The sequence below is a fragment of the Pristis pectinata genome, chromosome 1 (assembly GCF_009764475.1).
Source record: "Pristis pectinata isolate sPriPec2 chromosome 1, sPriPec2.1.pri, whole genome shotgun sequence".
Lineage (NCBI taxonomy): Eukaryota > Metazoa > Chordata > Chondrichthyes > Rhinopristiformes > Pristidae > Pristis > Pristis pectinata.
In genome coordinates this window covers 116,067,049-116,093,658 of record NC_067405.1, presented here as the reverse complement: position 1 = coordinate 116,093,658, position 26,610 = coordinate 116,067,049, and the positions used below count along the sequence as shown (strand labels likewise).

Below are 26,610 nucleotides of genomic sequence, written 5' to 3'. Positions count from 1 at the left end.
CTATGGTTGCTTTGATGCCATTCATTGCACTACTGTGGAGGTATGGTTGTAGTATCGAGTGATATTACAGCGCCAGCAATCGGGGTTCGATTCCCGTTGCTGTCTGTAAGGAGCTTGTACGTTCTCCTGTGTCTGCGTGGGTTTCCTCTGGGTGCTCCGGTTTCCTCCCACATTGCAAAGACGTATGGGTAGGTTAATTTGGGTTTAAAATGGGCGGAGCGGACTCGTTGGGCTTGTTACCACGCTGTAAATAAAATTTTTAAAAAAAATTTTTAAAAATTTTAAAAATTTAAAAATTTAAAATTTTCTGACTTATGGACAAAATCGATTTAAGGGCATTTGTAAAAAAAACCTGTTTGTTATATGGGGATGGCCCATATCTTGGATATTGGAGAACAGAGCAACATTTCAAAGTTGGTTTGTGGTACTAAATTGGGAGGAGTGGCAAACAGTGAGGTTGATACTAATTGACTGCAACAGGATATGGCCAAGCAGAACGGGCACACAAATAGCAGATGGAATTCAATATAAAAAATGTGAGTTAATGTATTTTGATAGAAAGGACAGAGAGGGGCAACAAAATCAGAATCAGGTTTATTATCACTTACATATGTCATGAAATTTGTTGTTTTGCAGCAGCAGTACAGTGCAAGACATAAAATTACTAGAACTTACAAAATAAATAAATAGTGCAAAAAACCCCCCAAATAATGAAGTAGTGTTCATGGACCCTTCAGAAATCTGATGGTGGAGGGGAAGATGCTGTTTCTAAACAGTTGAGTGTGGGTCTTCAGACTCCTGTACCTCCTCCCCGATGGTAGTAACGGGAAGACGGATGACCCAGATGCTGAGGATCCATAATGATGGATACCGCCTTCTCGAGGCACCGCCTCTTGAAGATGTCCTCGAATAGTGGTGAGGGTTGTACCCGCGATGGAGCTGGTTGAGTCTACAACCCTCTGCAGCCTCTTGCAGTCCTGTGCATTGGAGCCTCCATACCAGGTAGTGATGCAACCAGACCTAATGACACATTTCTGAACAGTGTACAGAACACTGCACATATATCTTTGAAGCAGGCGGAATATACTGAGGAATTAATCAGCAAATGACATTTTGGGCGTCATAAGTAGAAAGTGAAGGCCACCACTGTTTCGGGTCCGCCTGAACTAAACCATACCCTCTTCCTTTCAGGTCCACTCAACCTCCACTCTGCCCAGTTTGCTAGTCCCGCTCGAAATCACCCTTTCAGGGCCGCTTTAGCTCCACCGATTCCACACCCAACCACCCCCCCCCCCCCGCCTTCCCCCTTTCAGGTCCGCCTACGCTCCACTCTGCGCGGTCCGCACCCAGTTTGCTAGTTCCACTCGAAATCATCCTGCTGCCTCCGCGCTTCTCCCCGACTCCCGCTTCCTCTGTGCCCCACGTGGTTCGCTCTGCCTTCCCAGAGGTAGCGGGTGGCGGGGCTTTCACCCTGCCTGATGCGCTGGCTCGTCACCCTGCACCTCTTCACATTTCACGGTCAACTTCAAATCACCTCACTTCAAATCGTGGGCAAATAACTGTTGCGCATTTCTTGGTTATCTGCCTTTTCTCACTGGCCATCTCTATTGCTGGTTCACCCTACACGGTCCGATAGGCCATCACCCTTTCAGGTCCGCTTGAACTCTTTGCTTGACGTATCCCTTTCAGGCCCGCTTGAGCTCCCACCCCACCTTCCCCCCTTCAGGTCCGCCTGAACTCCACTCTGCCGGGTCCGCACCCAATTTGCCAGTTGCTCTCGAAGTTATCCTGCTGCCTCCGCGCTTCACCCCGCCACCTCGGTGCCCCACGTGGTTCGCTCTACCTTCTCGGCCCGTCAGGCTTCACCCGAACTGGTGCGCTGGCTCGTCACCGTGCACCTCTTCACATTTCGCAGTGACTTCCAATCACCCAGCGGCCGATTACAGTTGCCCCTTCACACTGTGCATCCTTGTTCCTGGTTCACCCGACATGGTCCGCTGGGCCATCACCCTTTCAAGTCCGCTTGAGCTTCGCCCTCCCGTATTCCCTTCAGGTCCGCTTGAGCTCCAGCCTGCCCCCGCCTCGCCTTCCCCCATTTCAGGTCTGCCTAAACTCCACCCTGCTGGGTCCGCACCATTTCGCTAGTTCCACTCGAAATCATCCTCCCGCCTCCGCGCTACTCCCCGACATCTCTGTGCCCCTCGTGGTTCGCTCTGCCTTCCGAGCCTGTCAGGCTTCACGCTACCTGCTGCGCTGGCTCATCACCCTGCACTTCTTCACATTTCACGGTCAACTTCAAGTCGCCCTACTTCAAACCGTGGGCAAATAACTGTTGCGCATTTCTTGATTATCTGTCTTTTCTCACTGGCCATCTCTAATGCTGGTTCACCCTACACGGTCCGTTAGGCCATCACCCTTTCAGGTCCGCTTGAACGCCTTGTTTGACGTATTCCTTTCAGGTCCGCTTGAGCTCCACCCCACCTTCCCCCTTTCAGGTCCGCCTGAACTCCACTCTGCCGGGTCCGCACCCAATTTGCCAGTTGCATGCTTCACTTACTTGGTGCGCTGGCTTGTCACCCTGCACCTCCTTACATTTCGCGGTTGACTTTCAATCACCCCTGCATCAAACTGCGGGCGATTACTGTTGCGCATTGCTTGGTCAGTTGCCCCTTCGCTCTGTCCATCCCTGCTTCTGGCTCACCGTTAAAGGCATCAACTTCTTCATTCGCCTCTGCATTGAAGCCCCCAAGCTCCCCGAGGACCGAGAGATTTGTCAGCCTGCAGCACCAACAATTTGCTCAGTAACACTGCCTTCGTGATTGTTCCTGAATTCCACCTTCCTTTTCAATTCCAGAACTACAGCCAATTCCGGGGCTTTACTTGTACCCACCGTAGCGAAGACTGATGCAACATATCTGTTTAATTGACCTGCTATCTCCTTGCTTTCAACAGACTCACTTTCTGTCGCACCAACAGTGAACTCTTCTTTAAATATATTTAAATATAAACTCTTTCTATCTGTTTTTTTTCTATTTCTGGCTAGCTTTATCTCGTATTCTATTTTTCCCCTTCATTATTAAGCTTTTGGCTATTTGCTTTTACCTTGCTCAATAATTTGACCTGCCACCTTTCTTTGCACAATAATATGCTTTATATTTAAATCTTTAACTTCTTCAGTTAACTTCTTCAGTTCATACCCAATAAATGATGTTTGGATGTTTTCTTTTTCGTAGGAATGTGTCATTCTGTGTAGTTTGAGAGATCCTTGTATTTGTCTGTCACTACATCTCAATTGACCAATCCTTTATCTTAATTTGCCAGATCACCTTGCTTCAATGCTCTCATAATTGCTCTTATTTTAAGTTTAATATGCTGGATTTGGAGCCATTTTTCTCTTCCTCAAGTTTATTTAAAATTTAATCAAATTATGATCATTGCCACCTTGGCGTGCCTTCATGATGAGGTCACCAGTTAATCCTACTTCATTGCACAATAGGAAATCTGCTCTCTGGTTAGCTTCAAAACTTAATGTTCCATTAAACTATCCTGTAAACAATCAACAGGCTCCTCATTTTGACTATCTTTGCTCATCTGGTTTTTCTAGTCTATATGTAGATCAAAACACCCTGTGATTATTGTCCTGCTTTTCTAGGACATTCAATATAATTTTGAAACTATCATCACTGGTAGAAGGGTGACTCTGCTGCCTGCGTGCAATTTTGTTGCTGAATCTGTTGGTTCATCTGTCTTCAAATGTCATGCGATTATAGTCTGTCCAACCATGTAGTTACGGTTACAGGACCTATACGCCACTCCCACAAACTACTTCATGCCTTTATTGTTTACCTGTACCCTAATCGCTTCTATATCCTGATTTCCTGAACTTGGTCTTGCTTCTCTCCTGTGCTGTGCCCTGAAGCCAAAGCTCAAAATACCTTAATGGAAAAGTTCCAGGCTCTGCAAGTTCAGATTGAAGTAGGTGGGGGTTCAGATTGAAGCAAAGGAAGTTGAGGGGAGATTTGATAGAAGTGCACAAGATTATGACAGGTTTGGATAAGGTAGCAAAGCTGTTTCTGTGAGCTGATAGTACAAGGAGGAAGGGACATGAATAACAGGTTTTTGCCCAGATATAGACGTGTGAGAAAGACGTTTTGTTTACACATTGCAAAGATGTTATGACTCTGAAGTCACTGTATACAAGGATGGTAGGATGGTGAAAGTGGACATGATTGCAAAACAAGTCTGAAAAGCATTTAAGGAAAATAAGCTTTCTAAAAAGGCTACAAGAATAGAGCAGAGGCATGGGAATAACTGGATTGCTCTATGGAGAGCTGGCATGGACTTGATGGGTCGAAGTGATGGGTCAAATGGGTCACTTTCTATGCCTTCATGACTCTAGGACATTCAATATAACTTTGAAACTATCATCACTGGTAGAAGGGTGACATTATGAATTTTGATGTTACTGGCATTTCTGCTGAATGTTTACATTTTGTATTAGCTATAGCTTTGCTCTTGTTGTATTTAACATTGTTAAACAACATCCTCAATAGCTCCAAAATTTGCTCACAACCCCTCTGCTGCCTGTGTGCAGTTTTGTTGCTGAATCTGTTGGTTCGTCTGTCTTCAAATGTCATGCGATTATGTCATTATGGATGTAAGGCTCAGCTTTAACGGATGGTACAGCAGAGGTTACAAAAGCAGACTTGGGTAGGTGCACAACATGGCAATTTAATCATTGTGTGCATCATCTATTGCCTTTCGCTCAACAATATGTGACTGTGGGTGTATCCTGGAGGTGAGCTTTGTGATTTTGCCTAAATCAAAGTAATACTTGAGATCATTCTCCTTTCACACTCACAGAAAACATGTGCAAAAAGAAAGATAATGTTAACAGAGATGTGCCCTCAACGAGCGTTGGGCTTGCAGGTAAGGTGGAAGGGAATTGCATTACCGTGACAGTAATGTTACCCAGACTGCATCTTCTGGTAACTCCTGTACAGCAGCAAATGTTTACTTCCACTCTTCGAAACTGTTAATGCTGCAAGCTTTGTAGGGCACAGAATGAAGATTTGGAAAAAAGTCACTAATTACTTGTATCCTATTCAGCCATATTGTTGAATGTATCTTGAGATAAAATCATTAAAAGCATTTGGTGCTTGAAGGACACAACTATAGTCAATTAGCACAGATTAAAAATGTGGTGTAGAAGTTTTCAAAAGTGTGTTTCTTCATGAACTGTGAACAAATGGCATGTGCCTCTTTTGTGAAGGGACACATTGCACGGTTGGAAACAAAGGTCATCACCCCTGTCCTGCCTCCATTTCACATGCCTGCTGATGAATCTTTAGTCTTTGACTTATGATGTTCCCTTTGTGGTCATATTTCTCAATTACTTGTACCATGTAGTATGGACATTAGTCACATTACTGATTAGCACATGCAAATAAGATCTGCAATATTTAATGTACAGGTGTAAGTGCTCTTGGCCAGATGTGGGTGCAGCACCAAAACCTTGCTGTATCAAGGTGTCATAATGTGCCACAGTTTTGCCTCCCTGCCTGAGTGTAGGTTCAATGGAGTGGAATCCACTAAAGAATGTCCAAACTACGAGGTGCACCCTGGCCATGCTTGAAGGTTTCATAGAAGGATAGATCCCTCATGATAGTTAGATAATGGAACACACTGCACATGATAACAAAGGTTACAACCAAGAGCAAATGCAGATTGTATTTGCTTTGATCACTTTGAGGTGGGGAAGAGGAATGCCAGAAGACAAGTTATATGCACGTGCCCATATCCTTTTGGAATATGTGGGTGTCTGTGCTCCAATATCTGCATCCTTTCTGTAGAGACGTGCTGAGGTTGATGTCAGGACTGGAATCCCAACACAGCGACTCCAGTGGCATATCCCATTTGAATCCCAGTGTCCCCTTGTCCCTGGTTGCAACAATGGATGAGCCGGCCTTGCAGAAACACAGGGAGGAACCAAGAAAGGAGGGGGATTAGCCTTGTCCCCAAACAGCCGGCTGTCAAACGATGTGGCAGCTGGCATGAGCTGGGTACCATGGATACTCAGGAATAAACAGAACACACTGACCAGTCACAGACTCTGAAGTACCACAAAGTGGTACTTTGCAGAGCAGCTGATCATCTCTACATATGTGGAGGAGATGAAGTCCCCTTTTCCTAATCTGGACATTAAAAAGGTCAGTCAACTTAGTCTCTACAGGAATGGTGACTGGAGCTCTGTCTGAAGATAGAACATAGAACAGTACAGCACCGGACAGGCCATTCAGCCCTCGATGATGTGCCAATCTTGATGCCAATTTATACTAATTGTCCTCCTCCTGTGTATCATCATTATCCCTCCATTCCCTTCATATTCACGTGTCTATCTAGAAGTCTCTTAAACTCCACCAAACTGCCTGCTTCCACTACTACTCCTGGTAACCCATTCCAGGCACCTACCACTCTCTGAGGAAAAAAACTTGCCCCTTACATTGCCTTTAAAGTTCCCCCCCTCTAACCTTAAAAGCATGTCCTCTGGTGTTTGACATTTCTGCCGAGGAAAAGATTCTGACTGTTTTACCCTATCTATGCCTCTCATAATTTAAAAATCCTCCATTAGGTCTCCCCTCAGCCTCCGACAGTCTATGGGGAACAACTCAAGTTTGTCCAACCTTTCCTTACAGCTCATAACTTCTAATCCAGGCAGCATCCTGGTAAACCTCTTCTGCACCCTTCCCACAGTCTCCACATCCTTCCTCTAATGGGGCAACCAGAACCAAGATGACAACAAATTTGTAACACCACTACCTTTGGAAAAACCTCAGCTTTGGGCATATTGCTCATCAGCAGCTAGAGGCAGAGTACGGTTTCCTGGAAATCCTTGATCCCACTGGCATTTGAACTCTACCTTCGGGCTTCTCGCTTCTAGGTCCCACTCATGCACCAGACTTTTGGGGACCGCCAATGAAACATTTGATGCAAATAGGTATTAACTTGAGTAATGATTACGCAGCTCATTCAAAGTAGTTCTACAACTATCACAGTATCATGGCTTGGTATGGCAACTGATCTGCCCAAGACCGCAAGAAATTGCAGAGAGTTGTGGACACAACTCAGTCCATCACGAAAACCAGCTTCCCCTCCATAGACTCTGCCTACACTTCTCACTGCCTTGGTAAAGCAGCCAACATAATCAAAGACCTCACCCACCCTGGACATTCTCTCTTCTCCTATCTTCTATCAGGCAGAAGATACAAAAGCTTGAAAACACACACCACCAGGCTCAAGGACACCTTCTATTCCCGTTACAAGACTCTTGAACGGACCTCTTGGATGATAAAGGTGAACTCTTGACCTCACAATCTACCTCATCATGGCCTTGCACCTTATTGTCTGCCTGCATTGCACTTTCTCTGTAACTGTAACACTAGATTCTGCATTGTTATTGCTTTTCCCTTGTACTACCTCGATGTACTTATGTTGTGAAATGATCTGTATGCATGGCATGCAAGACAAAAGTTCTTCACTGTATCTCGGTACATGTGGCAATAACAAACCAATTGTTGAATGATTAGTGTTGAGAAGCCACTAAAATAGCATAACTGTTGGTGGTCATGAAAAACTGATTCACTGTCAGTGGCTTCTACTCACACAAATGTGATACAATTTTCAGTTGGAGAGGCATTCAGTATAAATATTGTGCAAGGATTGATGCCATTTGCATAAGCTTGAACTGGTAAATGCCCTGTGTGCACTAACACATTGTGTGCATGCAATTACAGGGTACCATTTTTGTGTGCTGCGTGGATCATGGTCTTGCACAAAAACCTTGACTACAGGATAGAACTTCTAGCCTTACACACTTGTATAAAGAACATTTATTTGAGCCATGTGTCCTATTTGCTTTTCATTACTTTCCAAAGAGGTATTCTTTTCCAAAAGAGGTATTTATTTTTGATACTAACCAGAAATGTAATTGAAATGATGCTATGAATTAACAAAGTTTATTCAGTTTCATGCCATAATGGACAAAATATTTTAATCTGAATGACTAGGAGAATTAACTAATTTTTAGACAGGTAAAATCTTTGAATTCAATCAAATAATAATAATTCTTATCAGCAAAAAAACAAAGTTTTTCCAACAGAGATAAATAGAGAAGTAGTATTATAACTTATAAAAGTTTATTGGAACAGCAAACAGGAACAATTTCATCATTATCCATAACAGTAAACAATATAATCAACTTGCTGTGCAGTCATGGGCTCATATTACAATATACTACAAATCTAGTAAGCTTGATAAGCACCATGTTAGCCACCAATATCAACACTGAAAAATGAGAAATCTGTGGTCCAGCCAAATTGCCAAAATACAGACTGTTGTTGCTCAGCAACAGTATTAATGAATTATAATGATGAACTTAGATGAACCAGTAAAAATGTACCGGGACGATAAATTATCAAATTATGACCTAATGTATTAAGGATGAACAAATGTTACATTCAAATCAGATCAATGTTTTCTTTTTCCTTTAATTATCCGTGGTTTTTAAACATATGATGCTACAACCCCTTCATCTAAATTCCTGTTCTACAAGATTGGCACAAAAAGGATTTTAGCAACTAAACTTATTACACCTTTGTCTTGATGGTCTAGAAATCCTTCAAAATAGTTAATTAGCTGTTTAAAATTCTAACATGCGGCATGCATATGTTATCAGCACTTCAATACAAGACTTCTGATTTAGATTCAAAATTAAGGTTCTGAAGGTTAAACACAGTGTTGCATTGTCCTTTTAAAATTATGCCTGGTTGTTTGAATTACCAATAAGTTTTCATATCTATCTTTGAGCTACTTAATAATATTAAGAATTTGTATTTTCCTGAGCAGATGAGTTGTCAAACAATGTTTTTTTTAAATGAAAACAAGTTGCAGTGGAGATCAGCCGGCACTTCGAATATTTAAATTTCAGTGCTTTGTTGTACTAAATGCACAATGTGGGCGCAAGAGCAGCTGAACAAGTTAGTCAGCTTCCAAAGTTCTATTCCACTGGAGCTAAAAGGAAGTTTTCATACAGTCAAGTTAACTAGGAGAATGACCATGCTGAAGCTTGATATCACCTGAACCTGAGATTTAAATTATTTGGATAAAAACATTCAATTTATGTACAAGAGGGTGCAGGAGTGATCAGAAATGGCAAGTATTCTAATGAATGATTTGAACAATTCCAGTAGTGAATATCAAGTACTGAAAATCCCATTTGACAGAAGTATAACCAAAGGTTTATATTATAACCTCTGCACAGTAATAACTTTGATTTTATTATCGTATTAGTTAACATATAAGAGGCATCTGATCCACATCTAAACCAATTGCCTTAGAAAAATATGCCTAGAAATTCATCTGTGGTTAGTAATGGTTAAAACATTATGTGATAGCATTAGCGTTTGTATAATTTAGTCAACTTCGTTCCAGTGGAACCAAAGACTATGCATTCTCCTCTGTCTCTGAAATTGGAACCGAACTTTGGAAGTGGAATGGTGGCTATGTGCTCCTTTATAGCACTATCAAATAAGGGATGCATTTCTGGCATGCACTTTTAAATGGTTAATGTATACATACTTAGATAGTTTTAAATGGTAGAAAATTCAAGTGAGAAACAACTTCCATAAAAGGAATGAAAACCATTGGGTAACAAAGCTGAGAGAACTTAAGAAAGGAAGAAAGTAGGTTTCTGAATGGGGAAATTTAGTACAGAGTCGTGGAAAACAATTATCTTTGGAAGCAGAATAAGAGGCAAAATAAACTCTCACAATTTTAAACACAGTCCAGTAACAATGAGCCTTGGCTGTTCATACATACAGATCTTTGAAGGCAGCAGGATAAGCTGATAAAAATGCTAAAACAAGCAGTATCCTTGGTTTTACAGACAGAGGCACAGAATAATAAAAGCTACAGTCTAATAAACCACTTTTTAGGCCTCAGCTGTGGCATTTGAGAAGGTGGCCTTGGAAGTGGCAAAAAAGGTACAAAGAATGGAATAGTATGGGACTTCAATAATGTTGAGATGGTAGGAAACTAGAAATGTTCTCCTTTAAAACACAAAGTGGAAATGATTTTCAAAACTGAGAGTTTTTGATATAATTGAAAGGGATAAATGGTTTTCACTGACAGGATAGTCTGTAATCAAAGAACATGTTTAAAATAATTATTAAGAAAGGATGAGGGAAGGTTGCATTGCCTGACAGCATGTTCAAAGCAAAAGTAGTAGTGATTTCTAAAGGGAGGACATTTTATATAAATATAATATATACACATGCACGCATACTTGGAAATAAAAAACATTGCAGAAGTGTGGGAAAAGAACAGAGGATTGAGATAATTGGATCGCTTTCAGAGCTAGCCCGGGCATGTAAAGACAGACAGTGTGACATGATTCTATGATCATGCATATATTCTTCCATGCTAATAATAAATGTATCCACTTTGTAGTGGACATTATTTTGTTAAACTCATTCACTAGCTAAAAACCATATTCAGGCTACAAAGCAATGGAAGAATAAAAAAATTAAACAAGTTTTAGAAGTTATGGGAGAAAAACTACACAAGTTCGACCTACTTGGCAAAGCACTTTAGTCTATAACATTTAAAAGATTTTTAAAGAATTCTTCTTCCAAAAAACATCTTAAGCACAGGTTAAACCAATTCTGATTTGCATTCATCTGCTACCCAAATAATATTATCTAAGCTCCCTTTTACTTTAGGAAGTGTATGCTAAAATTTAATCTGCATACTTGTAATAATCAAGTGTGAATCCTTTTTACAAATTGTGTTCCATCTAATTTATTAGAGAAACATGTTTATTCTTGGTTCAATATTCCAGAAGCTGTATATACAGATATATTGAAATAATGATCCCATCAGGTTTAATGTTGCAATATACTAGACTATTTTTAAAAGTCAGTGCTCAATATCTGTAATCTAGAGTAAAATGTATGAGAATTTCCTGATAATTGGGCACCTGAAGCACTTAACATTGCAATCTGAGCAGGACTTTGAATGGCAGTAGACAGATTGCCTGTTGATAATTCAAACAACAGTTTTGGAATGATGTTAAATAAAGATTCAAAGGCAACAGGGCAGGATAAATCCTGGAGGTTAATAGCAACTGTGAATACCTCGCAATGTAATTGCTCGCAAATATAGCACTTTCCACAATTACACTGCACTGCATTGTTCTTTCTCTTTCTAATTAGTAACAGTAGCTAAAACTGTGCACAGCAATTAAAGCAGCACAAGAAATATCATTAAAAATACTTGACATTAAATTACTTTAAGCTTCATCAATGCTTTTACAAGTTAGCACAAAGCATCAAAGTAACCACATGTTCTGATAACAATCATGTACGTCACAACTGTAATGTACTTAACTATTTTTGGTTTTCCTCTAGTCATTAAGCACCAATAACAAACTTGTATCAAGAGATGTTGAATCCTGTAAGAAATTAGCAGTCTACAGGATTCCTGTCACTTGGATCCCAAGCAAGTTTTTGCATAATGACCAGAATTAAGATGTTCATGGGTCTCTTGCTGCAGCAGTGGTTGCAGCAGCACCAGGGTGAGGAATTTTCAAACCAGTGTGGAGTGTTACCTAAGAGAAAATGACAGTATAACTAATGAAGTATAACTTGCATTATTTTTAAAATACTTGTAATAAACAATTAGCACTCATTAAAATTCACCATTAAACAGCATATGAGACACTTATAACATACCTGACCCTAGCCATGGACTATACATATACATACACACTTCAGCAAAGAACCCAGCCACTCAGTCCAATAGTGAGGTTTATGTTCCACAAGCGCCTCCTCCCACCTTGGACCTGATTTCTCTTATGCTTAAGTATTGTATAATGTGATTGATGAATAAAATCAGCAGAAAATAATCATTAGAAATCACACAGACTAAATTAATGATAAAACAGAAAGCTCACAGACACAAAAACGATACTTGAAAAGATGTAAAATCATTCCAACTAACAAAAGCATATTTTTCCAACTACATTTCTGTTTAAATAAACCATAATTTAAAGCTAGTGATATATTTTCCAAGTTTTTGCACGTGGGGGATACGTTAAGTGCATGTTTGTATGCTGGAAGTGGAGCTTTGATTTTCTAATGCATCATTCTAGTATCTTTTATCTTGTGCATATATACAATGTAATGTGTCAACAACATCATGAAATTTACGGAAATACTATTTTGCAACTGCTACAGCCAGGACAGATACTTCAAAATCACCCCTCTTATAATTTAACGTAACTCTGATAATGGAAGTCAAAAGGATGGATGACCAGACCATGTTACTTCTCCACTGAATTGTCAGATGGTTATTCCTTTATCCACATTTGGACTGATATAGAGTTCTCAATGTTGCCAGTTTTGACAAGTTAGATTAAAATCCTTGTGAATATTGGTAACTTAAACGGGCTTCTCAGTATTTGACAGCAAATTCTGTTACTTTCATCTTCCAGACAGATATATCCCCTGCCATAAACCTGGGTGAAATGGCAATGTTTAGGCTGTGAAATTTCTATATTGCAGCCATTATTTTGGCTCTGATTTGCTTAATGTGCATGAACATTTTCCCCATTTTTTTTAATATTTATTCATTTATTCTTGTGAACTGGATGCTCAGGCAAGGCTAGCAATTATTGCCCATCCCTAAACTGCCTTGAGAAGCTGGTAGTAATCAATCTTTTAGTACCATTGCAGTCCCTTTAGTGAAAGCACCCCGACAGTTCTGTGTAGAGAGAGTTCCAAGGTTTAGATCAAGTGACAATGAAGAAATGATATTTCCAAGTCAGGAAAATGTTCACAAATGACACCACCAAACACACCTGGACATTTCTATTCAGGCTTACTGCTGGGAAGAAGAGGCCTTCCAAACCTTCAAAGGCAACTGGTCCCTGTTGCTCATCATTAATGGAAAAGGTAAGTGTTCGTCTGTTGAAGTCCAGCAGCACTCCAACTGTGACTCCTTTGGCAATGCCTCCCTCAGTTCTGGGGGGGGGGGGAAGGAGAGAAAAATGCTCATTTGCCGGGTGCATAAAATTGATTTGTGCAATTCCAGCTGTTTTGTACATTTTGCATTATACTGCCTAGAACGTACAGGACCAAATCATTCAGTGCAAATCAGGGCCTCACAACAAAAGCTAATTCCCATTCTTCTTTATCTCATCTGGTCTATTCCTTTATACCAAATACTTATCTAACATTCCATGATATAAATTCTCCTGCCCAAATTGGTCCATCTCCACTTGCTTGAAATCTTGTGTCGACAATGCATAGATACTTATTACATGACAGGTGATCAGGATAATTTGATAATTCTCAGTTATGAAGACAATAAACAAAAGCCTAGTTATTCTTGTATCTCTGGTAAAAATCAATCATTGCCTTTGATTAGAAACATCGTTGAAGGAAGAGATTAAACAGCTTGGAAGGTACATGATAGTTAAAGTAAGTTCTGGAATGCTCTTTAAATTCAACTCTAGCAGCCCAAAACAAAGTTATTTTTCATAGGAAATGTTTCCTGCTTTTTCCACTTGCCAATTTCAACAGATCAATATCAAAGCATCTTTTTCTCACACCCACTCTAGCTGCATGTTTTTATCTGTGTACATAATTCATAACATAATTCATTAGTTCAGAGACACTTTGAGATACCCTGAGCAGAACTGAGGCTCTACACCAGTGTATTTTCTTTCTGTAATTGATGTTGGAACTGTAATAAAATCCGTTGGGTTGAACACAATGCATACAATTTCAAAGAAATTAGTTCCAGTGAGCCAAATAGTCTTTTCCAAACCCTTTACATTTTTCTTTTACAGACAATAAACTCAACATGATTAAACAAAAACACGTGTGGAACTTCTTAATGAAGACACTAAACTAATTAACTGATTGAAATGGTAATTTCTTTGAAAGTCACTAAAGAGGAAGCCTCATCCTTGGTGACTTGTGAAAGACAGCCACAAAGAATGAGGATCCTCTTTTTGTGTAACTAATGAAAAAAAAATAGAAGGACAAGAAATTAAGTTAGCTTGTGCCATTTTTCTACATAAATGAAATTGAAATAGTGGGATAGGAGAAATCCAGAATACAGATTGATTCAGTGATCTCTGCATTTTAACTCTTGATGGTTGATCTGACTTCCTAGCAGTTAGGTTCAATAGCTCTTTTAAGAAACTTCTTGAATTAAATCCTGTATTTACTGGCTTAGTGATAATTGTGTTTTACTTTACCTGTTAGTGTGAGAGTTGTTATGCATAAACCAGCTTCGGTTATTATCAACATACATTGCCCAGGCCTTATCATCCTTTCCTAACATGACATCTTTCAAGACATCTAAACGAGCCACACCAAAAGCAGGGTCAGGATGGTTGTCGTAGCGATCAATATTCAGCTCCCAATAATGGATACCTCTGGAAAATCCGGTGTTTCCTAGTACTACCCTGTCATCATAGCTGTTGCAGGTAACAGTGAGGTTGTCATTAGAGAACAGAATGTCAGGGTGAGCTGAACCCGAATCAAAAGTAAACCAGGCAACTGAAAAAGAACATATAAATATGCTTATTATGAATAGAACATAATTCAGAATCAGATTAGAAATAGTGATTACAGTTCCATGAAATTTTTTAAGAAGACTTGCATTCTCACATTTTTAAAGGGAAATTAAAATTTACCAAGAGGCATTAAAACAGACTAATTACGAATGCATGAAAATAGTATTGAACATACTTAGGGTAAATTATGGGACATTCAAATCAGTGATTTCAGCAGAAGTAGAAACAAAAAGTGTTGGAAATATTCACCAGGTCAGGCAGAGCCCAGAAAGAGAACAAACACCTGCTGGACCTACTAAGTATTTCAGGAATTTTTAATGTTCATTCAGATTTCCACCATCTGCATTAATTTTATTACTGTATGGAGTATTTTGACAGTTTCTCTTTGTTCTAATGCCAATTTCTGATTTGCATAGAAGTTTAACCACAAATTATTGCTCTCCCTGAAAAATTTAAAACTAAATTATAAACACAGTTTTATATACTGAGCAGTCAAGTTACTTTCTATTCTTCATTACTCAAGGATTACAAACCAGCTTTGCAGTTTTGTGTCTAGGCTGAATAAATTAATAATTACAACTGTTGCTGTCCCAATTGTCATGACCTCTCTTTTGCACTGACACCACAGGAAATACAGCATAGGGAAGATACATTTCTCTGCAGAGTATTTACCAGTTGTTAAAAAGCCTGTTTTTATTTTAAATTTCTGGTAACTAAAACGATAAAGAAAACAAATATATATAAGAATCACAAACAATGATGTACCAACACACTTGCTGCACCTGGAGAGGTGATTCTTTGGGATGGATAAAATATAGTGGATACAACAAACTTAACGATATGAACATTTATAAGATCAACGTGTATAGTGGGTTTTGTATTGGATTTGAATGATTGTTCTTTCAACAGCATCAATGATCAACAGAATGCATTACAAAAGTCGTCCAGTCTCAAAGGATTTAAACATTCTATTATTCCCTCATTTTCTGGTGGAGCCGAGCAAGTCTTGAGCATTTGAATACCTTGATACTTGCACTCAGTGTTAGCAATCTTTCCATATATACCAGATCCCTCAAAAGGGAGAGACTGTGGAACATCCTCCTGAAATCCAGTGGCCCATAGAAATTTGTCTCCATATTACATTTGCTCTGGAAATGTTTGCAAGTCACAATAGTAACCAATGGCTCCACAATAGAACCAATATCAGTGAAGACTACGTTAAATAGGTCTGCATCATTGCCGCAACATTATTCTCAAACCTTTCTTGCTGTAATTTTGCAGTTCACCACAACAAACTTCCTGTAGATGTGGAACTAATCTTCAGAACTAATGAGAAACTGTTCAACTATAATGACTGCACTCCAGAACCAAGGTTACCCAAACCTCAGTAGTTAATGTTGAGCTCCAAGATATCGATGACTGGTTTACCAAAGTACGTTTTGCACTCAACATCCACAAGATCGAAGTCCTCTACCAATCTGCCTCTGCTGCACCATACTGCCCACCTACAAATTTTGACAACAAGACCCTGGAAAATGTGGACCACTTTCCATATCTTGGGAGCAATCTCTCAGTGAAGATCGAGGAAAAGGATATTGACAGTCAATACATCAGCCCTGTCATAAAACTACTGGGCAGTAGTGATCGTCGCCCCCTCTATGCTTCTGAGACCTGAACTACCTACAGCAAGCTTCTCAAGACTCTGGAAAAATAACACCAACACTCTCTCCTCAAAATCTTCAAAATTCACTGGAAGGATAAGAGAACTAAAGTCAGTGGGCTCTCCCCACCCAACATCTCAAGCACCGAGGTCCTAGTTACTCTCATTCAGCTACCTTGGGTAAGCCACACACTTGCATTCCAACAACAGGCTCTTGAAACACACTCTATATTCTGGGCTCTGCCATAAGAGGATATTACCAGGCAGAGTGAGGAAAAGATTCAAGGATGTACCTAAAGCTTTGCTGAAGAAGTGTAACATCCCTACCAAGTTTTGGGAACTCTGGCCCAAGACTGCTCAAAGTGGAGAGGTAGCATTGGGATGATAGTGAGAACCTCCACGCCATATATTGAAAGCTGACTGAATCCCTGCATAAGTGGTAGAAGGAGCACACCACCTCATAAAAACTAACCCATCAGCTCTGTCAACCACTCCCTACCCACCTGTGGAAGAATGCGCAGATCCCACATTGGGATATTAGTCACCCCAGAACCAACAAAAATAGAATGAAAGCAAGTCATCTTTAATTCTGAGAGGTTGTCTATCAAGAGGGCATCACATGAACGATTCCTACATCACACAATGTGCCCCACAGTCAATTATAATGTGCTATTTTCAGTTACCAATTTCCATCCTCATTATCAGTAGGGACTTCAATTGGCCCTTAAGTACTCAGTCTCGTATGCATTTATAAACTGCAAACACATAGTCACTGAAGATAGTAAATGAACATAGCACAGGAAAAACTAAAAATTTACCACAACAGACAAATGAACCAACTTATTAAATTTTTTGAGTTATTTGATTTTTCATGATCTGGATCAGATGATTAAGGGAAAGTTACTGGATGTTAGCTACCCATTTTCAGAAAGGCATTTAATACTGTTTAACATAACAGAGTAATTCATAATGTGTGCACCCTGAGGATAAATGGAAAAGCAGACCTTCAGGATAAATGGCAAAGCTAGGTAGAATGGTGGCTGGAATATTTCTACACTCCTCCAATTCTAGCTTGTTGCACACTCCAAATTTTTTAAATTGCTTCATCATTAGTGGTTATGCCTCATGCATAAACTATAAACTACAATTTCCTCTAAACCTTTGAATTTCCCTTTCTGTCTCACTCTGTCTCTTCATTTATGACAACTTAAAATTAACCTCTTAGACCAAGATTTTTTTTTCCCCAATATTTCATTTGGTTTGGTAAAAAGTTGTTTGGTAACAGTCCTGAGGAGATTTCTTATATTAAATGTGTTAAGCAAATACATGCTATTGTGAACACTTATCAAAGCTGGAACTGAAGGCTGGTATTGAATCCCAATGGATATTGATACTGGTGCTGTTGTGGTTTAATTCTAATGATAAAAAGCATAAATATTGTAGGTATTGACCAAAAGATATAATAACTAAAATAGTTAAAAAATCTGAACAGCCTTGGTTAATGCTATATGACACTGTTTGGCAGAAGTAAATAATGAGAAAAAGAACAGAATAGTAATGTGTTTAAGGTAACACAGCAGAATGGAGTGCTCAAAGCTATGTTATTAAAGCAGCCAATTTAAATGTCTTCAGATAGATAACAATAAAATAATGGGTAGTAGTGCACTAGTTGTCCTAAGGATATTAAAAGTCACTGTGTGGACTGCAATGTGGATGGATCAGATCTGACAGGTTTCCTTCCTCTAAGGAACACATGATAAACACTTGGGTTTATAGTCAGGACTTTATTTTCTATGAATGACCAGAATTATTGAATTCAGTTTGAAACCTCGCTGTGGCTGGATCTGAAGTCATTGCTCTATGGTTATTTCTTTACTCATTACATTTTGAGGAAATGTTCTCCCATTGTTCATTGTCAGATTTTTCTCGGATGCTACTTGCAGTATAGCTGACCCATGATGATTTTTGCTTACTATGGGTACTAGTAATTGAAAAATCTTCTGTTCTTGCACTGGAATAACTTCACCTTTGCAAAATAAAGACAGACATCACATTACCAAAAGAAAGACTACTTTTTGATTAGTTTTCTTATATCCTATCTTGACAGCAACAGAAAGTCTGGCTGAATCATCATAAGCAGTGTTAACCAAGTAATTTCTGCAGGGAAAGAGATATGAGGCAAAAATAAATTATTTAATAAATTGATATTTCTCTATTCATTGTGCTGACATAAAAGAAAGCATTGCAAAAAGCTGCTGAAATCCTCCACATTTCAATAACCTTTTGAAATGTTTATACCAATGAGGTTGATTAGTTTTTCCTTGAAAGAGTATTCTTTCCAGTTCTTTAATTATTAATGCCATTATCTATTCAGTGAGAACATATAGAAATATTTATAATTAATAAAACAACCAATTTATTTGTCAATAGTGGAAATGTTAGTTTAATAATTCTGCTACAGTCCTTCTTGAAATGAACTAGTTAATATAACTGTTTCCTTTGAGATTGTTGAATTATTTGACTAAATGTGATATGAATATGTTTTTGTCTTTACCTACATTTTGTAAATTGTGGTATTGTTACCATAACCAGCTCTTTAGTCTGATCTAATTTTTCCACCATGGTTGATGAGAATCCAACTGAGTAGCCAACACATTTAATTTGTGCTGTACTTCTGTGATGGTTTTAGTTTTATTTTAAAATGAAACTTTTAATTACAGTTGTTAATTGTCACAGCCCAGATGGTACAAGATCCTCCTGCACAGATGAACTGTGTAAAGCATGCACTTTCCCACGTAGCACCCACTCTTTTACCTCATCCTCTCCTGCAATCCAAGGTCCCAAACAGTCCCTTCAGATGAAGCAGCAATTTACTTGCCCTTTTTCCAACTGGTATATGCATGCAGTACTCACGATGTGGTCTCCTCTACATTACAGAAATCAACTGCAGGTTGGGCAACTGCATTGAGCTTCCAGTTGCCTTTCAATTTCATTCTCTATCCCACTTCCATTATGACCTATCTTGCTGTGGCCTCCTGCAACAAGGCCCAATATAAGCTTGAGGAACAGCGGCTTATCTTCCATCTGCAGATGCTGCAGACCTTGGGTCTGAATATCAAATTTAACAGTTTCAGGTAAGTTGCTCTTTCTGCTTGTATCAGAATAGATTCATTCTGCTGTTAAGTCTCACTGTTAACTCAGCTTCTCTCTCTTCACAGGCACTGTCTGATGTTTTGGTTCTTCCAGCATTCTCCTTTTAGCTTTAAGTTCAGCAGCAGCTCTGACCTGCATTTCACAGCTTTACATATTCCTCTGTTTTCTTTCTTCCTAACTGTCCAGATCAGAGATTTTGCTCTCTGCACCAATCAGGCAGTGCTCAAAAGCATTCAGCAGCCAGGGAATCATTCTTTGTGGTGGCCCTCTGTGCACTGCATAACTTGGCCACAAGACAAGTTTAGCCATTGTCCGCCGAGATGGAGCAAGGGGAGAACCAGAAATCAAGAAAGCAGCAATAGTGGGGGGGGAGAACATGAAGACGGAAGGAAAGACAAAAGGCAGGGTAAATAGCCACTGAGACCACAGCCTGAGCAATAGGAGGTCCATGCCAAGCCAGAACACAGTTCTGGATGTGACGTGGCATTTGATCCTGGGAAGATTTTCATCCCATGATATCTGTCCCTTCCTGGGCACTTGTATTCAAATCACTTACACACTTGCAGGGTCTTTTAGCACAATAGCATATCTTAGAAATAATCAGAGTGATATAATCAATCACTGCCAATTTGCAAAGGTTAATGATTTCAAGGCAGCAAATGTTCCCACCCATAAGGAGCTTCTATTTCTCTCTTCCATCTCACTAAAACATTGCAACATGGGGTTACTTAGACCAAAGGAATTGTTAATAAATCAAGACTGACATCATTTTGAAGTCTTGAACAAATATAAATATTACCTCAAATCATCCATACACAGCCTTCACTGTTCATGCCTACTGTATCTTGAATTAATAAGATCTTTATTAGTCATATGTACATCGAAACACACAGTGAAATGCATCTTTTGCGTAGTGTTCTGGGGGCAGGCCACAAACGTCGCCACACTTCCGGCGCCAACATAGCATGCCCATAACTTCCTAACCCGTACGTCTTTGGAATGTGGGAGGAAACCGGAGCACCCAAGAGGAAACCCACACAGACATGGAGAGAACGTACAAACTCCTTGCAGACAGCAGCCGGAATTGAACCCGGATCTCAGAGGCTGAATAACATCATGGCGAGAAGCTACTACAAATCATAAATCTTGCAGGTGTCCATCAAATGGCCCACTTAAGAATACTTGTGGTCAATCAGAATAATATGAGAAGCAAGATAGAAGGGCACTTGATTCAATACTTAGGTAACAAATTCATATGTTCACCATTTTGCTTGTCAAGAAATATAATTAAGTGGCCTCTTGCTTTCATATGAAATTGCAGACAAATCTCTTACCCTGCAGTCCATTTGGCATAAGCATGCAGAGAACTAAGGTCACATTTGGGCAACCACACTCAGATAGTGGTACTACCAAAAGCCTCTGCAAAAGATACATGACATGGGAGCTGTGGCAACATGTGCTTCAGGCAGATACAGTGTATATCTACCATTAACTTTCCATGTTTTCTTTTCAACCCTTCAGTGACATTACTCCTGTCCTTCTCATGTTTGGCGTCTTACAATGTAATCATAAATCTCAGACCATCCCTACATTTCAAAGGGCATCACAACACACTGTATACTGGTTTACCTACAAGATAGGATTCATGGTGGTGTCACTCTGTGCCATTACTGGATTTCTGAGAAAACTCTTACTCTGCAGTGTCACCACGTTAAGCCTTTGAACCATCTGTGTTAGTTAGAAATTATAATAATTTCTAACATTAAAATCATTCTACTGTAAGGGAATAAGACAATAGCAGGTTGTCTCTGACAGCATTAATTTCTTTCTGATGTCAGCCTTCCTAGAATAGCTTGGGTAACTGCATTTGACATGACTTGGCTCCTCAGATTGCACTATTAAGCCAAACACCATGTTCTCTCCTTTGAATTATACTTATTAATGAATAGATAAGCATCAAACAAGAATGGGCCTTCAGTACATGATGAAAGGATGCAAGCTGTATCTATTTACTGAGTCATTCATCTTGTACCTTCAATGGCAAGTGCAGTCACCTGACTTACCCCGGTTAAATGCGAGTAAAGAACCGAGGGATGAAAAACATGAACAGAATCTACGGTCATTTGAATTAAATGGCTTCATTGAGCATGAGCTACACAAATGGGATTAAAGACAACTTTAATGGGACAACATACTTAGATAAGAAAACTAAGTAGATTTTCCTTCATTGTTTTACTCATCATGAGTGCCACTGCATCACCCTGCTTCCATTATGGCTACAACTGGGCTATAGCCTCCAAAACCTTGCCATGGCTAGTAAATTGACTTTGGATACACTCTATGCTTCCAGATAACTGCACCAATATCCTGCAATCAACTGTCCTTGGAAGTCAGCCTGCTACTGGTTCAGGCATAGCAGAGCTCTGGGGAATTGGAACAGTGCCTCAAGAGAGGCAAAAACCTGTTCCCTCAGCCACTGTGTTCCCTTGGTACTGGCACTGTCTGGCACAGAAGCAAATAGTTTCTAAAGTGGAATTGAGGTTCTCCTGATTTTACACCAGCTCCCAAGAGAATGTGGACATAGACTCCTCAATGCCCTTACTCATCTCATGAGCTGGCTCAGCAGGACACTACTCCATGCATCTTAAAGTGCTTCCCTAGGAGCCCTATGTTCCCTGTAGTAAGGCTCATTCAACCCCTCCAAGTCTGCACTGCTGACCTCCATGGAGCTGAGCCAGTAGCTCCCCTCCAGACTTACCACATTCTGCTTGTGCCAGCTATCACCCCTCAAAATGTACCCTTCTGCTCTAATCTCTTCCACTGCAGTGCCTGTATCACAGCTGTGCTCTGTGGGGAAAGGCACACTTGGTGCTCTTCTCCAATAGTCAATGTGTGCATCCCCTCTTGCTCTGCAGAAGGCTCCTGCAACTCCTCTGGGGCAGTAGGCTGAGCTCAGGCTCGCTTCCTTCCCTCTGGGAAAATCCTGAAAAGGAAAGGAATACATGATAGATGATCCTGCAGCAACAATCAGTACCAAATATGAAATCTCAGCACCATGCTTACCTCACAATTGCAAATGAGAAGGCTGGATCCAGCATCCTTCAGCAATTAATGACTTTTGATATCTTTGAAGAGATCATTTGTTGTGTATTAGATAAATGACCTGCTTAAGATAATGGGATAATGACCCAGGATTGGCTACATTTACAAGAGGTAGGAGTTTTCACTGAAGGCTGAAATCCCCTGTAACTACCAAGATTTTGAGTTTGTGCCTCACTACAGGATTTGAATAGGTGAATATGTTGCAGCCATTGTAAGAGTAATGCTTCCTTGGTCTTGCCTGGTATGTTGGAGGCATCCTTATCTATTGCTCTCTTAAAATATTTGTATGGGAATTATATTTGCATACATGTACCTTGGAGGTGTCTGTTGTAATAGTGTGTTAATGCACATCCCAGGAATGTGCTTCTCCTCCCCTTGATGCATTGTGTAGGATTGTGGAGGTACAGATATGTGGACTGCAACATGAGTGATTTGGGGTGTCTGACCCATAGGACATTGTGTACCTGATCAACATCCAGATATAATTTATTACTAATGTCTGAAGGCTCCATACATTGCTAATTTCCAATAGCTTATTTTCAAACCCTGCAATGTGGTACTGATAAGCAAGAGAGTTTGCCCAGATGCAATAGATCTCAGGCATACTCAGCTCCTGGTACCTTGGGCTTGCCAATCTCAACAGTAATAAGGTGCCACACTCCTTGCTTCAGGGATATGAACCTATTCTCACAAGGCAGGCCACTAATGATTTACTGTGCCAATTGCCTGCTCCTGGGAACAGATAACTGTGAAATATTGTTGAGCTACTCTAATGGATCTTCTTGGATGATTCTATGAAATAGTCATGGAGTGAGAGAATATGAATAATGGAATGAGGAACAATGTGTAATATTGAGTTAGTGGGCCTGTGTGCACTTTGATGAGGTGATTGTCAAAGAGCAATGTGCGTGTTTGAGACAGAGTGTGAGCAGAATAATAGTATGTGGAGACAGCTTGCAGTGAATGAGAGACAGACACAGAGCAAGAATGCCAGAGCTAGACAGAGAGACAAAGAGAGAGAAAAAAGGTGGAAGACACAAGAATGAGAGAGTTTTTCCACTGAAAGTTTGAGAAGTGCTATAAGTTTAGAGGATCTCAATGTACAAGGTAGTCCTTTGCTCCTATGAGAAACCCTCTAATTCCTAAGTCCTTCACAGTCTTTCCTCACAGACCCCAGCTCTTCACAGCTAACCACACCCACAAATCCAGCAGGATTAAGACGACATGCAACTTCACTTTAAGGACACTGAAGACTTATTTAAAAAAATATATTTATTTTTCAGTATATGTGCATAACTGCCACATCCGGCATTTATTTCCCATCCTTAATTGAGAATGTTATGGCAAGCCAACTTCTAGAACTGGTGCAGTCTTTCTGGTAAAATTATACCCACCATGGTGTTGGGAAGGAAGCTCCAGGACTTAGACCCAGTGACGATATTTCCAAGTCAGAATGATTGTGATGTTCCTCTGTATCTGCTGTCCTTCTTGGTGGTAGGCATCATATATTGGTAGATGCTGTGGGAGTAGCCTTTGAGAGTCGTTACCCTCCAATAGCCACCTTCCTTTGTGCAGGAAATTACTCCAAGCTTGGTATGCTTGTCCCTTGATGCTCATTGACAAGGATTACCAGGTTACTTTGATGTCATGGGTAGTCATTCTCACTTCACTCTTGCAATTCAGTTCTTTGGTCCAGGTTCTGCCAATAACATTGCAGTTCTGAGAAAGGCCAGGAGTGGTGGACTGGAGCCCTCTGGGACAGGTGCTCAACCTGCAAAACAGGGCAACCCTCCTCCTCACTTGTATCCCCTCCAGGAACTGCATCATTTTTCTGTAGAACACCTTTAGTTTCTACACATGAAAGTTCCTTTGAGTGTACTTCTACCATGGCATCTCACCCCCACCTATTGTCCTGCCTTGAAAGTAGCAGAACAATTTTTAAGAACATTTAAGAACAATTTAAGAAATATTTAAGAACAATTTTGACTCTCAGAGGTGATGTGATCCTGAATCTCAGGATCAATCGGCAACACTTTCCCACTAACCTAAGTAAAAGTTAGAGGATATTTATCTTAATATGGGGCAAATAAAATCAATAATACTGTAGAAACAAAATGCTGTAAACACAAAGCAGGTCAGCCATCATCTCTGGAAAGAGAAACAAAGGCTGCCACAGATGCTGTCTGGCCTGCTGAGCATTTCCAGTATTTTCTGCTTTTATTTTAGATTCCTGGATTGCACAATTTTCTCTTAAAAATCAATACTAATCCTGGACTATAAAGGTTTAAACATAATTTGACCCGATATGCAGCCACTTAACAACAGCACATCGAGCCTTTAAAATATGGACTGCTGATAGTCTCCAATGATGCAGAGACCCTGCACAATCCTCAAACTAAGCAGTTTATTATTCAAATGAACTGAGAGGACACATGCAATAGGCAAGTTTTTTTTTAAACCAGCAGCTGTGCAGAAGATCAACAGACTTCAGCGGAGTCTTTCACATAAATTAGGCAGGAATTCAATGCTGAGACAGTGTTGGAAATAGAGATTTGCTGTATTCACCTTAACTTTTATTATATTTCAATATAATTCAAAGAAAGTCAAAATACTTGAGGTATCGATAAATAAAGATTTTAAAAATATATAAATTTGATCAAATTTTTTATGAAGTAATTTTTTCTGATTTTGTTCAGCACACAATATCCTTTGTCATATTAACCCCATGCCACATATTTAACACTGTTTCAAGGAAAATCAGAAATGTTGTCCACAATTAACTTGAGTCAAAATATCTTTTACAATATATTAATGCATTATTTGTCTAGTTGAACCTCCGGATAGCTGCACTTTCAAAGACTGTGTAGAACCATGATACTTAAAGTCTGCTGAGCTTTCCATAAAAATCATCAGTGTCGTTTCAATACAAAAGCCTATGGCCATGGCAGTCAGGACTCGTGTATTGATTGAAACTTGGCTCTAGAAACAACATTAATCATGTTAGCTTTATATTATTCAGTTTCTACTGTCTGTTACTCGTTTATTTTTGAACAGTAAGTTCAAAACATTCAAAATACATTAATTTCTGTAATTTCAATGTATGTTTATAGAGCAAATACTTTGTACAAAAAGGAAGATGCATTGCCTGATCTAAATAGTATTCATGATTAGCTGATAAATTTCTCTATCACATTTAAGTAGTATTACACGTTTTCTTCTCTCCTCCTTTAAAAGGTACTGCATCATGCTGGCCTTGTCAACAACAAATGGTGCTAGATATACATAAACAATATCTAGGAAGGATCACCAGAAGACAATTAGGTGTAGAAAACTTTCCATCAATTTGCCATTCTTTAGACCAGAGTACACTGGGGCCAACTGCACTACCCCTGCAGTTGGTCTGGTTGAAGTTAACCAGTTCAGTATGGACCACAGTCAAGCTTGAAGCATTCAGGTCAGCAACAAGTATCCAATAAACCATCACTAGAAGCATTCTCACCCTATGTAGTTAATATTACAATAACTAAACTCTTTCCTCGATTTTAATCACTAGAAAACTTTCTTGTGTTAAAAAAATGGCCTATGCCTACTAGGTAAAATTGATATTCTTTGTTCTCAATTTGCTGTAACGTTGAACTATGGTGACACTATAAACTATCTAGCAACAAGGTTTTGCTTGGTGAAAAAAAAGCATACAAAGCGCTTAGTGTGATCTGGCAAATTATTGACGAGAGCAATACACTGTATTAATTCGCTATGCACTCGCAAATGCCAAAACGGTAGCCTTTTCATTACACAGGTAGTTTATTTTTCTATACCACCGAAAAATGACGGATTAACAATATTACCATGTCCTTTTGATATTTCATAACTGCAAATATTACAAGTAGGTAGCAGACAAACAAATAAACAAGCAGTGACCAGGCCACTGAAGCAAGACAGTCATAATAGTAACTAACTTACACTGATTGTATGGACAGCTGATATCTGCAAAATACAACAGGGATTTCTTTAGAAATAAGCCTTCCAGTGCTTGGCAAACAAATGCACC

General features: G+C 39.6%; 2 protein-coding genes across 4 annotated transcripts in view; both read right to left on the bottom strand.

Moving 5' to 3' along the window:
- The window catches only part of pygl (phosphorylase, glycogen, liver), a 71,001-nt gene extending 70,623 nt beyond the window's left edge, over nucleotides 1–378 (bottom strand). Inside the window, exon 1 of the mRNA XM_052038326.1 lies at nucleotides 353–378. Within this exon, the coding sequence (XP_051894286.1) occupies nucleotides 353–378 (26 nt within the window). The remainder of the gene's footprint in view (nucleotides 1–352) is intronic.
- Nucleotides 379–8,178: 7,800 nt separating this feature from the next.
- trim9 (tripartite motif containing 9) overlaps nucleotides 8,179–26,610 on the bottom strand; it is a 52,657-nt gene continuing 34,225 nt past the window's right edge. The window contains exons 8-11 of one of the 3 annotated variants that reach the window (XM_052021076.1): nucleotides 26,523–26,546; nucleotides 14,324–14,627; nucleotides 12,917–13,079; nucleotides 8,179–11,665 (exon numbers count right to left, since the gene is read on the bottom strand). In XM_052021076.1, the coding sequence (XP_051877036.1) occupies nucleotides 11,591–11,665; nucleotides 12,917–13,079; nucleotides 14,324–14,627; nucleotides 26,523–26,546 (566 nt within the window). In that variant the 3' untranslated portion in view covers nucleotides 8,179–11,590. The remainder of the gene's footprint in view (nucleotides 11,666–12,916; nucleotides 13,080–14,323; nucleotides 14,628–26,522; nucleotides 26,547–26,610) is intronic. The other 2 variants (XM_052021095.1, XM_052021086.1) reach the window with 2 other exon arrangements.